At 40.7% G+C, this 16,431-nt stretch overlaps 1 protein-coding gene across 4 annotated transcripts in view; it reads right to left on the bottom strand.

The window, feature by feature from the left end:
- Positions 1-16,144, bottom strand: part of PHF6 (PHD finger protein 6) — a 46,833-nt gene extending 30,689 nt beyond the window's left edge. For 3 of the 4 annotated variants that reach the window (XM_047844216.1, XM_047844217.1, XM_047844218.1), the window contains exons 1-3: positions 15,984-16,144; positions 11,845-12,028; positions 11,519-11,620 (exon numbers count right to left, since the gene is read on the bottom strand). In XM_047844216.1, the coding sequence (XP_047700172.1) occupies positions 11,519-11,620; positions 11,845-11,982 (240 nt within the window). In that variant the 5' untranslated portion in view covers positions 11,983-12,028; positions 15,984-16,144. The remainder of the gene's footprint in view (positions 1-11,518; positions 11,621-11,844; positions 12,029-15,983) is intronic. The other variant, XM_047844219.1, reaches the window with a different exon arrangement.
- Between the last annotated feature and the right edge of the window lie 287 nt (positions 16,145-16,431).

The following is a 16,431-nucleotide window of genomic DNA, read 5'->3' as shown; positions in this document are numbered from 1 at the left end:
TTTGGGCTCAGGTCATGATTTCATGGTGCGTGGGTTCGAGCACAACGTTGGGCTCCGCAGCTGGCAGTGCACAGCCTGCTTGGGATTCTCTCTCTCCCTGTCTCTGCCCCTCCCCTACTCACGCTGCCTCTGTCTCTCTCAAAATAAACAAACAAACTTAAAAATAAATACAGGCGCCTGGGTGACTCAGTCAGTTAAGCATCCAACTTCGGCTCAGGTCATGATCTCACGATTCATGAGTTCAAGCCCCCCAGATCAGGTTCTGTGCTGATAGCTCGAAGCCTGGGGCCTGCTTCAGACTCTGTGTCTCCCTCTCTTTCTGCCTCTTCCCCATTTGCGCTCTCTCTCTCTAAAATAAACAAGCATTAAAAAAAAATTAAAGTAAACTAAAAAATCAACAGTATTGGGAATACTCCAGCAAATGCTTTTAATACCCATCTTTCAGTTCATTGAGAATAAGAAGGAAACCAAATGTCCAAAATATATCAAAATTTGTTTTAGCTGGTTCTCAATTTAAATCCACCCAAAGTATAACCAGTTAACTACAGCAATTTAGGACAGATAAAATTTTTAAGTGAGGAAATGCTCATTCTCACTTTTGTTATTTCCTCTCAAGGCAGAAAAAAGATATACCAATAAAAATGGTTTCAAAGAGTGGAAAATTCTTTTCAAGGTTAGGAGTAGGAATTTTTCTCAATTAGAATTTACTGGATCTATTTTAAGCAGCATTCATATAAAAGCAAAAATACCCGCTTGTATATGAAGTTTTGGCAAGGTGCTAACAAAATAGCAAAAATTATCCATAAGGCTAAATATAAAATTTAAATGTGTTTGTGTACCTAGGAGCACAAAACAGAAACGTAACTGTCACCTTGAAGTGTAGCAGACTACTACACCCCAGCCCCTAAATAATCCTTTCTGCCCTGAACTCCTATGGGACTTAAGATACAGCATCCATTTTGGCTCTTACCATTTGACTTCTTTGTCTGGCTAATTATATTTATAAATGTATAGATTTTATCCATCAATTGTTTCTAGACTGAGTTTTTGGGAAGATAAACACTGCTTTGTTCAATAAATGTATTGACTTTAAGCTTACTCTGTTACTGAAGATTTTAATATCTTCTGGTGTATTTTTTTTCTCACTCATGGTTCTAATACCTGCAGATTTAACATAATAATCTTCAAGTATGCCTAAAAATTTAAACAGTCTGATCTAGAATTTGGAGAGGTAAAACTGAGGAGAACATTGTAGTTGAAGGGGCACAGAATGAACAGAGGCAAGAATATTTGGGAGGAAAAGATTCGCCCTGTTAGATACAAGGTCGAGAATCAAAAAGAGATAAAAAGAAAAAATGAAAGAAGATGGGAAACTAGATAGATGGCTGGTACACTTTCCTTAAGAAAAGCTATGGAAAAGAAGACAAAAGACGACCTCTCTTGAAAAAGTGGAGTAATAGGAAAATGGGACCCCAACACAGCTGGCACCAGTTGGCCAGACCCGGGTAACGTTATCCTGTATTCCTCTTGACATAAAACATTTGCCCTCAAACTTGTCAGTCCCTCCTGGGCTCTTAGCAGAATGCCTGTCAGCTGCCATTGAACATCAAGTTTGTACTACCTGTGACTCTTTCCAACGTGGGAAAATGAAAGAGAATCTGACAGGAACATGGTCAACTGTGGACCCCTTCCCCCTGCAAAAATGTCTGTCTGTCCCACGTATCAAATATTCAGTTGAGGGCTCATTTTCGGCCCCCAAAGAAGTATAAATGTTAACTGTCACCTTATCCTGTTCATACCCTGATTTCAAGTTCTTTATGTAGAGGTGAAAAATTTGGTAAGAATCATTTTTCTTTTACTTCTACTCGTCTCTTCAGTTTGCTCCCTAGTACACCTAGTACGCCTCAAAACTCAAACACCTCTTCTGACATGGGGAGACTGGAAAAAAAGGCCCTATCCTATTACAGATATTTGCACATCATCTTTACAGTGTGGCTAGAAGCTACGCTAGCTCCTAAATTTTTAAAATATAAGTTATGCATATTTAGAATGCATGGCATGATATTTTAATATTAGTGAAGTGGTTACTACAGTTGAGCTGATTAGCATAGCCACGTATTCATATGCTTACCATTTTCATGTCTTCATACGCTTACCATTTTGTGTGTGTGTGTGTGTGTGTGTGCATGTGTGTGTGGTGAAAGCACCAGAAATCTACTCTGAAACAAATTTCCAGTATACAACGTAGCATTAACTCTAGTCATCGTGCCGTACACCAGGCTTCTAGACTTCTTCACCCTCCCAATTGCAACTTCTTACTCGTTAACCAACACCTCCCCACCGTCCTGCCTGTGGTAACCACTCTTCTACTATCAGTGAAACTCTACTATGTTAAGGTTAAGCTGTACCCCACAAGCTTAGTCTCAACGAGCTGACCTAGACTAAAGAGGAACTAAATCACACATGAGTGCCGATAAAGGGAACCGAAAGGGCTATGACTGAGCTAAAGTCCTGCGGGAGCCAGAAGCTGGGATGTACCTGCTCCTCAGTCAATTAAACCAGGCAAGGGCTGAAGTTCAGTTTGTAAAAGGAAGAAATCCTAAGGAATAAAAGGCGAAATACTGCTTTCTCGGGAGCTATGGGCGAAGCTCAGGGAAAACTCAACGAAGACCACAGAGAGACACAAAGTAAAACTAAAATAAGACTGCCAACTTCTAGGACAGGCAGAAAGGAAAGCTGGAATCTGATGGCTAGACAGAGCCATATGGAACCAAGTGACAAAGGGCTCACTTGCTAAGACTTCGCTTTGCCCAGTTTAACTGCTGTGTATGTACCAGTATCTATCACCGACCACCACCGTATAGATATAAATCCTCACAGCCAAGTGGTTAACTACTCTCAAGACAGCTGCTCTAAGAAACGGGCTACAAATGTATGAGAATGCAAAAGAGGTTCCAAAACGAGGCCGTATTCTTGAGTCTGCAGGCCAGGGAAACATAAAAAGCACTGGAGTTGGGGACAGGGTACCAGGGATATCTGCACAGGAGACAGGAGACAAAACTAAAGTGAGGGCAGTTCACCTTACACTGGTGTCTGGTTTTTTGTGTTGTTTTTAATAACGGATAACACTGCCTTCGATAAAAATGAATGCGGGACAAGGCCGTTAGGGTAAGTTTTCAGAGCTGCCTAAAACATGCTCCTGAACTCCAGGTTCACGGCTTTATTTACAGTAATACCTTACATATCCAACACTGTTAGAAAACAAGAGTGACCTCTGACTTATCTGTTTAAATGACAGCTATCCAATTTACCTGTTAAAAATTCCTAAGAAGAATACCACTGTGTGGTAGGGTGAAACATGAACACATAACTGCCATCTGGGTTATACTACAGCTACAGTTAAAAAAAAACAAAACAAAACAGTTCAGCGTTTTGAAGAGGGTCTCACAAAAACACCAAGTTAACAATAGAATATTATTAATAATAAACTTTATGTAATAATCAGGTCTAAATGGGAAGCTGGAAAGCAAAAAAGAAATCCGAAAACCATCAAAGTTATTAAAAAAGGACAAAACTGATAGGTTAGGACCTTAAAATTCCAAGTGCTTCTAAAAACCAGAGCCATTGAAAAGTACTTGTTTTCATTAGAGTAACAGACTAAATCTAAGCAGTTACTGAATAAATGAGTTCAGAAAGCTTTTTGAAATTGGAGGGCCATGAACTAATGAAGCCTATCAAGTTCTTACTTAACCTGGTCTCCTGACCTTGGTCTGAATATCACAAACTCCAACTCTATCAGACTTTGTGAGTCATCACTGATGAGGAATATAAATTCTCACTGTAGCGTTTGAAGGTTTTTTTTTTTTCATCTGAAACATTCAGATAGTTTTTCTGAGCTCAGCTCTATAGTTCAGGCTGAGGGTACTTTAAACTGCCGTGTTGCCCACTATATATACTCACTCAGTGGGAAATGTCAAACACATATCCGTACTCAAGTGAGTACCAACACATCCCCCAAAACCAAACATAGATTATTTTACATTACTGGTTTGGATGCTCCTCCATTAGCACAAATAGATAAGAGGTAGTTACGTAATGACATAAATTTACATTATTCTCAATTACAAAGAAGTAGTATGTGAAGGCAAAAGAAAAAAATAATTTATTCAGTAATAGTCAAAGAGCTGATTTTCTCCAGCAGTGGACTTGAAGTTTCTCTTTTACCTTACATCCTTTCTCCTTAATCATCTCCAAAGTAAAGCAAAATTCATTTCAATACAAATGACACGTAAAATACCTACACACATTAATCTGCATGCCATCACCTGAGCTTTTTAAAAAAGTACACATTAAGATGAATATACTCGTGATGCACGTACACTCAGTTACACAGATGACCACGAGGCCAGTGACTCAGGAAGAATTTACCTGTTCTTCCACAAAGATACCCTAAGGCAGGGATCCTGCAAGCCGGACCCAGCCCACCAGCCATTTTAGTAAATAACGTTTTACTGGAACATAGACATGCTCATTTCTTTGTGTGTTGTCTGTGACTACAATGGAGACAATAAGGCTGGCAAATCCTTAAATATTTATTACCTGGTCCTATAATCAAAGTTGGTCAACCCATCTTCTAAGGCACTGGTCCACAGCCAGGAGTGTTCATCCAAAATCATGTAGGAATCTTTTTCAAAAGATACATGCCTGTAATGCCCTGCCCACTCCTCTTCTGATGTAAAAGTTGGCTAAGGACCACTGCTCTAAGGATTTCGTAGCACCACTAATCACCTGGCATCTTCTGCTTCTTTGTATGCAGCAAGCAAGCAAGCAGCAGTAGCATTCTGTGCACTGTGGGCACCCCATTTCGCCCTTACCGAATGCTAAACGAGCCACTGACTCTACTTTAAATAGCACTGCCATTTAATACTTATCTAATACTTTTGACCACTTCCTCCTCCTTGAAACTCTTCCCCCTTTGACTTCTACAGCATCACTTTCCCAGTGGAACACATTTCAAATGTCACTCTCTGTGAAGCCTTCTGACTTCCCAAATAGAATTCATGATGGTCCTGTATCCCACCTCTCTTGTGGCATTCTTTACATACTCCTAAGGCTAAACTAGACGCATTCGTGGTTGTACCCAAAGTGTCTAAGCATCCTGCTTTGGTACAAAGTAGGCACTAAATTAAGTAACTGATAAATGGACAGACAGATGAATTCTAGACTCCAGACGGAGGACTTGACAAATACAATGCCTAAGGAAACAACAAAAATAACACCATACCAGGCCAGGGAATGTTGAAGAAACACGACAACCCTCCGGTGTGATGCATACATAGCGCTCTACCATCCTGAACAAGTAACCAACCTGAGTTTTCCCTTTCGATTTCTCTCCTTCCTTTTCAAACTGCTAGAGTTGCAAACAGCACTAAAATTTTGATTAACAAAAAAAGAGGAATTTTATGCTACACCATCACCTCCCTAGCCAATTTATACTTAGCCATTAAGGTTTCACACTATTATCCGATTGAAGCTCTTCTCTCCTTCCAATTCAACAATGAATGAGTGCCCATTTATTAAAATGCTATTGAGCACAAATGAGACATCAAGTACCCTGCTAAGTGCCTTCCATGCACTGTCCCCACTGAATCCTGCGCTAGGCAAAGAGAATCGTCTCTACCCTCCCAGAGTTCACGATATAGTAGGGAAGAAACTTGCACAGGTGTAACAATTACAGTGCACAGCATGTTAAACTCAGTGGCAGAGGTAAGGTTGAGCTGAACGCAAAAACAGAACTGACAGACAGCTAGGATAATGTCAGTGCCTGCACAACATTGGGGACAAAGAGGATGTATGGGAAACCAAGAGGAGAGAGAAGGAGATCAAAAATGGGAAAGGTGGATTATGACTTCTGAGAGGCAGGCTGAGGCCTCTGGGTATTATTTCATACACAGTAAGGCACCAGTAAAGGTTTGGAGGCAGGGAAGCAGAGATCAAGTGATTACCAGCAGTTATGTTGGAAGGATGGGAAGAGGAAGACTGGATGCAGGGGAGCATTAAGAAAGAAAAGGAGGGGCGCCTGGGTGGCGCAGTCGGTTAAGCGTCCGACTTCAGCCAGGTCACGATCTCGCGGTCCGTGAGTTTGAGCCCCGCGTCAGGCTCTGGGCTGATGGCTCAGAGCCTGGAGCCTGTTTCCCATTCTGTGTCTCCCTCTCGCTCTGCCCCTCCCCCGTTCATGCTCTGTCTCTCTCTGTCCCAAAAATAAAAATAAACGTTGAAAAAAAAAATTAAAAAAAAAAAATAAAAAAAAAGAAAGAAAAGGAAGCAGAGACATCCCAGAAGGAGAGTCAATGTGACAGATGTGGAAGAAGGAAGACTTGAAGGTAAAGGATTTAGAAAGAGAATCAAGGTTCAGTGCAGGGAGATGATGAATAATGCTTTAGACAGGATGCATTTTAAGATGCCCTTGCAGAACATCTATGTATAGCAGACAAAAATGCTGCCGTTATTAGGTTTCATTCTCCATAGTGACCACTGTATATCCCTTTTCTCCTGAAAAATCCTGCTTTCCCCATCCCCATCCCCTTACTATCCAAGTTGAAATTCCTGTCTAAGGTTTAAAGACCCGGCAACTATCCCAGCTTACTCAACTGAACCATTACTGCCGGTCTCAATGACCTGTTCTGGTAGTTAACCTCTTTCCTGGACTCATCCCCCCGCTCCCTCTTTTAAACCTTACCATCTCTAGGAAGCAGTCTTACTTACCTGAATAGGCAAGGCTCCTCCCACACACAATAAAAAGGTGTATGTATAAATTGTCATAGATGCAGATTCACGGCATGCCCGATATCTAGATCATAAACTCAAAATCAGATGCCCCATTTCTCTAGGGCGCCAGACATTCCACTGGTACTGAGGAAATAACAAAGTAAAGACCACCTAAAATTGGTCTTTTCATTTTCAGAGGCCACAAAAGATATCTTGAGGGTAACAGAATCAGAATATTCTCACCTAGTATGTATGTAAGATTTTTGTCCCCCAAACTAACAATGCTGTGAAGAGAATATATTAACAGGAGTTAGATTATGTCCTAAATTCAAAAGTATTTCCATATTTATGAGAAAACTCCTAAGCCCTAATAATTACGTTTCTTAAAATATGATTTGGGATTGAGTAGCGTAAAAGGCAGTCTAGTATAACCTAGTGTGATGAAGAGTTCCGGCTCTGGAGTCGCCTGGCCCTAAAGTCAAGCACCAGCTCTGCCGCTTACTAGCTACAGGACCTTAGTCAGGTTCCTGCACTGAGCCTCAGTTTCCTCATCCATAAAGTGAGATTTAACCTCCTATCTCACATTATGACTGTCAGGATTAAAAAGAATCATGTATTTAAGGTACTTTGCCCACATCTTAAGTGTTCAATAAATTTTATCTATTTCTACCACTGGAAAAAGCAGGAAAAACGTTCAGAGGATTTCTTTAGACATGGGAGTAAAATTTAGTTTGTAAAGGGGAAAGTTCAGGAGTGACCTGAGGATAGTCATCAAGTATATGAAAGACTGTCCATTTTTAGTAAAGAAAAAACCCAAATACTTCCTTTAATGGAAGGAGAGAGACCTAAAATAAATGGTTTTAAATTAAGTGAGGTAATTAAATTACAAAGAAGGATGGATTCCTCAATTCTGAAGAGTGTAATATAATGACAGTCATGATTCACGTTGCTTGGGTAGAATCACAACTCCTTGATATATTTAATAGCGGAGACAAGGGATGCCCGGGTGGCTCGGTCAGATGAGAGTCCGGCTCGGGTCACGATCTCATAGTTCGTGAGTTTGAGCCCCACATCAAGCTCGCTGCTGTCAGCACGGAGCCTAATTTGGATCCTTTGTCCCCTTCTCTCTCTGTCCCTCCCCCCACTTATGCTCTCTAAATAATAAATAAAACATTAAAAAAACAGCGGGGAAAAATCTTATGTTGGATGGCTTGTAGGCAATCTTGCATGGGGGTGAGGGAAGAGGAACTAAAGGGCCTTCTGAACTCCTGTCCTTAGAGTGATATATCTGACACAGTTACCAATTGTAACAGTAGCTATCCAACGTAGAACTCTTAAGGATTTCACCACCTAGCTTCCTCCAGAAAGAGTATGTTCTTCAAATATACTCAAGCATCTCCTCAAAGAGAATGAAAACAGTCATGATGATTCATAATTTTACTTGGAAGTATGCATTTCTGTGCTAGGTGGCTGGAGGGTAAGAGTAGATGGTACAGATGTGGTGTCTTCATACGGCTTCAATAGGAACTGGGAAACCATTCTGGAAAAATATGTATCTGTCTCAACTGCAAAAACAGAGACTCAAATGATAAAATTCTTAGTACTCTGGCCATTCCTGGTCCATCTGGGCGCTCAAAGGTGATGAAAAAGAGATGATTTTGTTTATACAGAATAGCTTTCCTCCCCTCATCTTTGTGACTGACATGAAAACCTTGGAAAACTGCCTATGGCAGCAAGAACATAAAAACCACATTCCTGTAACTCCTGCTCTGTGACCTCCCATTCTCTCAGACTCTGACCCCATTTGGTCACCTATACACTTTCATCGCAGGTCCCAGCCTCTTCTCTCGAAACTTCTCTTTGGTGCCAGGGAGCACCTGTTAAGCCAACACCAGGTACCGGCTGGAGCCTCACTTGGAAGCACCTGTCTATTTTCAGTGGGTATTCACGACCTACCTTCCCTGCACAGATCAAAGTTAAACATACGAATGCCACTCGAGTCCTATCCCCCATGTAACTTATTTAAATCCTGACATTTGGGAGGAGGAAAAGGAACACAACTATAGGCTCAAATTCTTTCCTTTTGCCCCTATTCCTTACTAATAGATGCCCAGGGCCTCAAAATAGCTTTTGAAACACCTTTCCTAAGGCAACTCTTTTGATCTTTTATAGAAATTTTTAGTCATGTAACATCACCGTCTAGTAAGCAGTGATGCAGCATTATCTGTTTACCACTGGCAAAAAGACAAATAACGACCTGTCTAAAGTTACATAATGTGTCAGTGACAGAGTTATTAAAAAAACCAGCCTCATGACTTCCCAGCCCAGCATGCTTTTCATTAGCCTACAATGACATGAGCGGGTTATTATTATTTGTAAACACTGGCTACCAGGGTGGCTACCATTTACCAAGTCCTAGCCACGTGCCAGGCACCACGCTAAGTCCCAGACAGTCTCTCTTTGAATTCTCACAGTATCCCTGGGAGACAAGCACTGCCACTGTCTCCTTTTGGCAGGTGAGGAAAACGTGGTGTACACAAGTAAATAACTTGTCCAGGGTCACCCAGCCAGCCAGCGACAGGGCTGCGATTCAAATCCAAGTCTGTTACTATAGTTTGTGGTCTTAACCTCCGATGCTCTTCCATCCCCAGTTCGAGGGACAAATGCCGTTCTTTACAACGCGCTGCGCTTGGGAAAAAATTAACTCCCTATACTATACCATTAAAAAGTAATCAAAATAATTTATATTAGTGAAACGTGTACAAAGTTCAGATGCTCTCTTCACAAACACGTCCAAATAAATGAAATCTCCACTGGATTTAGCAATTCTGCTTCATGTAAAACGAGGCACTGCATTTGTTAATAATCAGTAACACTGAGACCAAAACTGCTCCCGTTCTGACTAGAGCAGCCACGTCAAGGGAGCAAAATGCTCACGAGTCAGGATGTAGAGCATTTTCCAGACATATTCATAATGCCAAGGAATAAATAATGGGGTAATAAGGTTTACAGCACAACCACTTGCAAGTAAATAGTATTCTTTCTGTGCATCTGAATTTGTTTTTAAGGACTAGGAAATAAAAACATACTGCTCTGGTTCTCAAAAATCAGCAAGCCATAAAAACATGAAGAAATCTAAAACCAGCAAATAAAAATCACGATAAAAAAAAAACATGAGGGGCGCCTGGGTGGCTCAGTGGGTCAGGCATCCGACTTCGGTTCAGGTCATGATCTCACAGTTCGTGAGTTCAAGCCCCGCATCGGGCTCTGTGCTGACAGTTCAGAGCCCGGAGCCTGCTTCGGATTTTGCGTCTCCCTTTCTCTCTGCTCCTGCCCTGCTCACGCTCTGTCTCTGTCTCTCGAAAAGTGAATAAACATTAAAAAAAATATTTTAAAAAAACCACGAAGCATTCTATTACTACAACAGTTTTGGGTGTGGGGGAATACAAATGCTTTCAGAGTTAAGGCCTCACTACCACAAAAACTGACCTCTGAATTCCCACCTGTGCCAATAATGATTCTAGGGTTTGAGATTATTTATCCTAAAGCAAGTCTCAAATCCTTCCTTCAATTTCTTCATATTGCTTTTTTTCCTAATACTACAAGACTGACAACTTACAAAAAATGGATTATTCCTGATCATCAAAATGACAGTTCCTACCTCTGCTCATCCTATTCTTCGCGAAATAGGAGATTATCCAGTGCCCAAGAACATACATATATGTTCTGCCAAACCCATCTTTAAAATAATGAAACATCTGAGGGGTGCCTGGGTGGCTCAGTCGGTTAATCGTCTGACTTTCGGCTCAGGTCCTGATCTCACAGTTCGTGAGTTTGAGCGCCGCGTCGGGCTCGCTGCTGTCAGCATAGAGCCTCTGTCTCCCTCTCTCTCTGCCCCTCTCCTGTGCCCGCATGTGTACTCAGGTGCATGTTCTCTCTCTCTCAAAAATAAATAAACATTAAAAAAATAAAATAACAGCACACTTGAGAGTGAAGCTACTGAAGGTACATTTACAGATGTAATTTCAATAAAGGGCTCAAAGGAGAAATACAATAGCCAAACGAGGGAAAATTGTTTCAATGTAAACCCTACTGCATCATAAGTACAGAGAGCACTTTTCTAAGTCCCGAGAGGAGACAATATTACTTTTCCAAAACAGCAATATAGTATCTTGTCAATCTGGTTACCAGTAGTGAAGACAACTACAGGAAGTTACTGTAGCATACATACCTTCAGAAAAAACAGTAAAATCCATCAAAAGTTACACAAAGTCATAAATGCTGTTACATGGCTGAATGACAATAAAATGCAGCAAGTGGTAACATTGTTTTGCCGAAAGGGTACTGTCACCTTCATTTATGATCACCACAATTACTTGATGACGGACGAGGAAAACACATCTGAGTTATGAAAATTCCCTTGAATGAACCCTTTAACACGTGATCTATTCAAATTAAGCAAACTGCTTGTTTTCTAAGTCAACACAGCCTCCAAGAAGATTTTAATTCTTTTTGAAAAGAAAAAAAATCAGAACAATATAAATATTGATTCCCTCCTTTTTTGTCAAGTGATAAATAGGTTAAACCCAGCCTTGGAATTTCTGGTTGGGGGGCGGGGGGGGGGGGGGGGGAAGACTGCAATTTAAAATTATACTGTTAATAATAATGCAATACACTCTAAAATAAGCAATTTCCTCTTTAATGAACTTAAAGTAAGTTTTATTCTCAAGAGGCAGAAATACCAACTTACCAGCTTCGTGCCTCTTTTAATTTCCTTTTGGACATCTTCAATAGAAAATCCACCAAGACTTTCGTTATCAGAGTGTGATGATACCAAAGCAGATGAAAAGAGCTATAAATTACATTTAAAAACAATTAAGATTCATATTTAAAGACATTACAGTGAAACAGTCAACAAGATGTTAACTTTAAAAGGAACTTTTCTAGTACAAATGGCATAGCATTAGTGAGAAACCAGCTCTTAAAAATTTAACTGACTTTCATCCTGTTCGGGAACAGTCAGTCACTGTCGGGTCCTCCCGGTTTCGGGTCTCTCGGCTGCCGGCCTCTACTTACCATGCACTTATGGTGCGCTGCCACCTTCTGGTTTGCAGATATTAGTAACTGTCCGCATTCCTTGTCTCTATTTGACTTACAAAAGCCACATTTGCGCTGTCTTGTGGGCCCTTTTTTCTGTTCAACTGAGCTTGACATGATTTTTAAATTGCTTTTAGAATGCCACTTTAAGCCTCAAGAAATGCTACAGAGAATGAGAAGGGCAACAAAATGGTTAATTGCGCTTTAATATCCATTTACACAGTCATGTAGTTGTTTAATATTTAACCTAAGTTTTAATATCTGCATTTTTAAGCGGGTATTTAGAATAGACAAATGAACATTAAAACCTGAAATGCCTCCATAATGAAAAAACCAAATGTATGCATAAAGATAAGTTACTGAAATAATTCGGAAAAATCAAACTGCTCCCAAATTAGAGGATATGTGAAATAACTAAAACGATTTCCATGTGGATAAATTAAAAATGTGCAATGTGTGACACTAAAACAATCATCTGCTCACAATATTAATGAAAAATATTTTTCATGTGTAGCTAGATTCCCCTTCAAGGAGACCAAGAATTATATATCTGAGAACAGAGCAGAAACTTGTAAGAGAACTACACAATATCCAGAGTGAACAGAATTCTAGAATTGCACAACTCATTCAAGTTCACATATTCATAAACCAACAAAGGAGAAATGAATGCACTTAACCGTGACTCTGGAACGCTTATTTTTAAAATGTGAATTATTTTCAAGTTTAGAAAAAAATCACGTATACATCTTTAATAAATTTTTGCTATTGTATCCCTCTTTAGAGTAAAGAAAAAATTAAGCTTATAAGTCTATTTGTAAAAACCATACTTTAGGAACCGATTATTTATAAAAAAACAACTATATTATCTGACTCTGAGGCTTATTCCAAAAGTCTGCAGGTTAAAGTTACAAACAGAGAGTGGTGCTCTAAATGCAGTAATGTTCACATTAAATTAGCAATATTGTATAAAGGAAGGAGAATTTTTCTGTGTGACCCTTAAATCTAGTCAAATTATAATTCTAGGTGGTAAAGTCAAACACAAAGAAAGGGAAGAAAAGCTCTAAGATAGAAGGTTTCAGATTTAGATCATCAATCTCAACATGGATTCTTAAGAAGAATCTAAACAAGTGTAAAATCAGTTATGTGATTTGTGTAGTTTTCCCAAAGCAACCGAACTAAGCGGTCCAGGATCCAGGCTGCCACAACAGAAGTCACAATTAATAAAATCTGCAATGTTCATCTTAAAATTTAGTAAAATTCTTCCCATTTTTCCATATACTTGAGTATTTTCATAATACTATGTTGAAAAATGGACTCACTGACACCACATTGTAGCTTTGTGAGAAGCACTTCATTCACCAGCAAGAACAGTAGCAGCTGGTGCCAGGAAGGTGTTAGCTGCAAACCACTCAGTGCTTTATAATATAAAACTGCAGATACTTAATCAAAATTTAATGTGAAGCCACAAAGAAACAGGTCTTTTTATCAATTTATACCTAGGGTTGTTTTGTTTTGTTTTTTAAACAAAACTTCAAAGGCCTTGGCAGTCTCTGCGTTGATGGGTTTAACAAACCCTTAATGCTATCTACAATTTTAAATACCTCAGTCTTCCAAACGCCATCGGATACTTTACAACAGTACTGTATTCACAGCACTGCCTATAAACCATGAAACTGATTGAAAACAGGCAGCAAATACTTTTAGGATTAAAGAAAAAAAAGGACATAACAGAGAAACAAAAGAAACAAAAGGGGAAGTGTGTTTGCATTTGTACAGGCAAATATGTGTTCAGTTGCTTTATCAAGAATATAGCTGCCAAAATCTTTAGAATTAACCATGCAAAACAGCAAAATTCAAACAGCACCAAAATCTGCTATTTGAGTTCTAAATTAGCTTTCTTTACGACTATGCAATGAATAGTAGACAGTCTGAAAGCACTGTAACATATTCAGCATTTCTCCCCGATCATCCTTGGCCAGTTCAAAGGATAGCACATTATGAATCTAATCTGTACAGTCATCTTTAATGTGTAATTTGTGCACAACCCTAGCATAGGCTATAAAACCGGGTTGTAAGGTTCTAAAAAGTCCTAGAGTAGAAAAGCACTTTTTACTCTTGAAATTGATTCTGAAAATGGTGTCCCTCAAATTGTATCCGTACAGAATTCTGCCTGTTTTGAATTTATAAACAGGTAAATTTGTCATCCTAATTTTGCGAATTCCCTTTTCTAAGATATCAAATACCCAAAAATCTAAGAGAGAAAAAAGGTACGCTTTATTTTGCATTCAAAAATATTCTAGTGTTTTCATCAGTTTAAATTGGTAAAGTGAACAGAAAACACAACAAAGTGCACCAAACCAATTAAAAACTTTCCCCAATGTGCAATGACTAAATGGATTTTTCCACTAAAATTAAAATAATGTATCTGTGCATATCTTGCTAATTTTTTACAGCCTCCTTGTGAAACATGAAGTGGGGAACATCATGGAAACAATGACTCCTCACAAAAATGTCTTTATCATAAAAGTACAGATTTTTATCTAATGCTGTCTCACTTGTGGTCTCTCGTTAAGGAGAATAAGGGCATTCCAAGGACCAATATTAAGGGGTTCATAACGATCCACGCAGCTATGTGGCATTTTAATTTCAGCGTAAAAGGTTTTTCAGGGCACGCAGAGATCAAACTTTGATGCTTTTGCCCAACAATGAAACCTTTCCCTTAAAAGAAACATAACATTATGGATCATGTTATAAAGCAGAAAAAAAAGAGGCAAAGATAACAGCGTGAGAAACATAATTGAAATGTCTGAAAAAATATAAAAGCTCGATTAGTTAGGCTGAGGCAATCAATTCGTTCCTGATTTTACAAGATGCTGTAAAGCACCAAGGTGGAAATAACCTGAAACATCAAGGAGAGCATTCAAGAAGCAAGTCGAGAGCTCATTCAACGTCTCGTATCTGAAAGACCATTTCCACAGAAAAACAAAACAAAACAAAACAAAACAAAAACTGCCGTTCCGGAAGATCAAACAATCCCACACGCAATCAAGCTGAAACATACAGTTGAAAATACATAAACGTGATCCCCAAACAAGCAGTATTTCGGTCAGGAAAGTTACAGTGGAGAGAAATAAACGATCGAGATGAACCGGAAGGGCACCTGAATTTGGTTGCACGATATTATTACATGCTTCGCACTGCTTTTTGCGGTTATTCAAAAGGAAACTGAAGGAATTTTCCAGTTGTTTCAAACCCAAGGGTAAGAAAGAATTTGAACTGTCTGAATAAGACCCGATATTACGTAGTAAGCCGATGAAAAGAAAAGGGGTTTTCAAAAAGAAAGGATTTTTCAACTTCCACGCAGAATATCGAAACGTACAAATTTCAAAAGAATGCCGTGCTATTCGTCCATATAATAAAAGGATGGTACACATAACGTACCGGATCCTCTCTCCGTTATTTATCCCTCAATACACACTAGACTCCAAGACCTCCCTCTAATCAAGCGCTAGATAAACTCGCAAAACTATCTTCCTCTAAAACACTTTAGCAGGTCCTTTCGGTCGTCAAGTCAGGGTCCCCTAATCGTCCTTTTCCAATCCTGCCGAATCCAGGAAGATATCCCACCACTTTCTTTAACCGTCCTTCCCCAGGAGTTCGCTCTCAAATAGTCTTCGTTTCAGATCTCAGTTTCACCCCTCATTCCCCCCACCCCAGAGTTTTTCCTCATTCCGCAAAGCCAACCCTCTTGCCATCCTGACCATTCTTCCTCTTACGCTTCCCAAACTGGGAGTCTCCCTCCTTCCCAAATATGTCCTAAGCGATGGCAAAGACTAAAAATTCCCAGTATTTTTTCCTCCCTAAATGCTGCGCCCCTTCCCCCGAAGTCTACGCTGGAGCCTAACCGCTCCCTTAGCTCCTCCGAAGCACTTTTCTCAGCCACCTCTCTGCCAAGCGCCTTCAACGAGCGGCGCTTCTGGGGTCCTTGACAATAAAGCGAGACCACCGAGAGTCCCCCTTAACAACGGGCAGGGGCGGCGGCCTGGCCACCGCCATCCTCCTTGTCTTCTCCCGCCGGGCAGAGAATGGGGGGCCCCCGAGCTACCGTGGGGACTCACCGGCGGGGCCCAGAGGCGAACGGCAGGGGAGAAGCGCCAATGAGGGGAAAGAGAAAGAAGTCGGTGTCGGTTCTCCGGCAGCGCCTGGGAGCGGGGCTCTGTCGCCGGAGGTTGTTTCCTTTCATTCGAGGAGAGACGGGCTCGCGGAGCGCCCTTACGTCGCCCCCCTCGCACGCAACGACTCAACACAGCGTTAATACGTCTCCAGCGCGCCGCGAGCCCCGGTTGGCTGCACGGCCGGGGCAACTGAAGCCGCAGAACCACGGCGCATGTGCCGAGGCCGCCCCCAGTACGGATCGGGGCGGCAAGCTCCGCCTCCTGCTCGCGCGCGTACCTTCTATTCTCCGCTCCGCCGCTCAGCCAAGTGTTTGGGGGCAGGCTCCGAGGAGATAGAGAAAGAGATTCAAAGATATCGCCGTGGGTCGGGCGGAGAAGGGGCAGGGTTGGG

Source organism: Prionailurus viverrinus, chromosome X (assembly GCF_022837055.1).
Source record: "Prionailurus viverrinus isolate Anna chromosome X, UM_Priviv_1.0, whole genome shotgun sequence".
NCBI lineage: Eukaryota > Metazoa > Chordata > Mammalia > Carnivora > Felidae > Prionailurus > Prionailurus viverrinus.
This window is presented reverse-complemented; position numbering and strand designations above follow the sequence as displayed.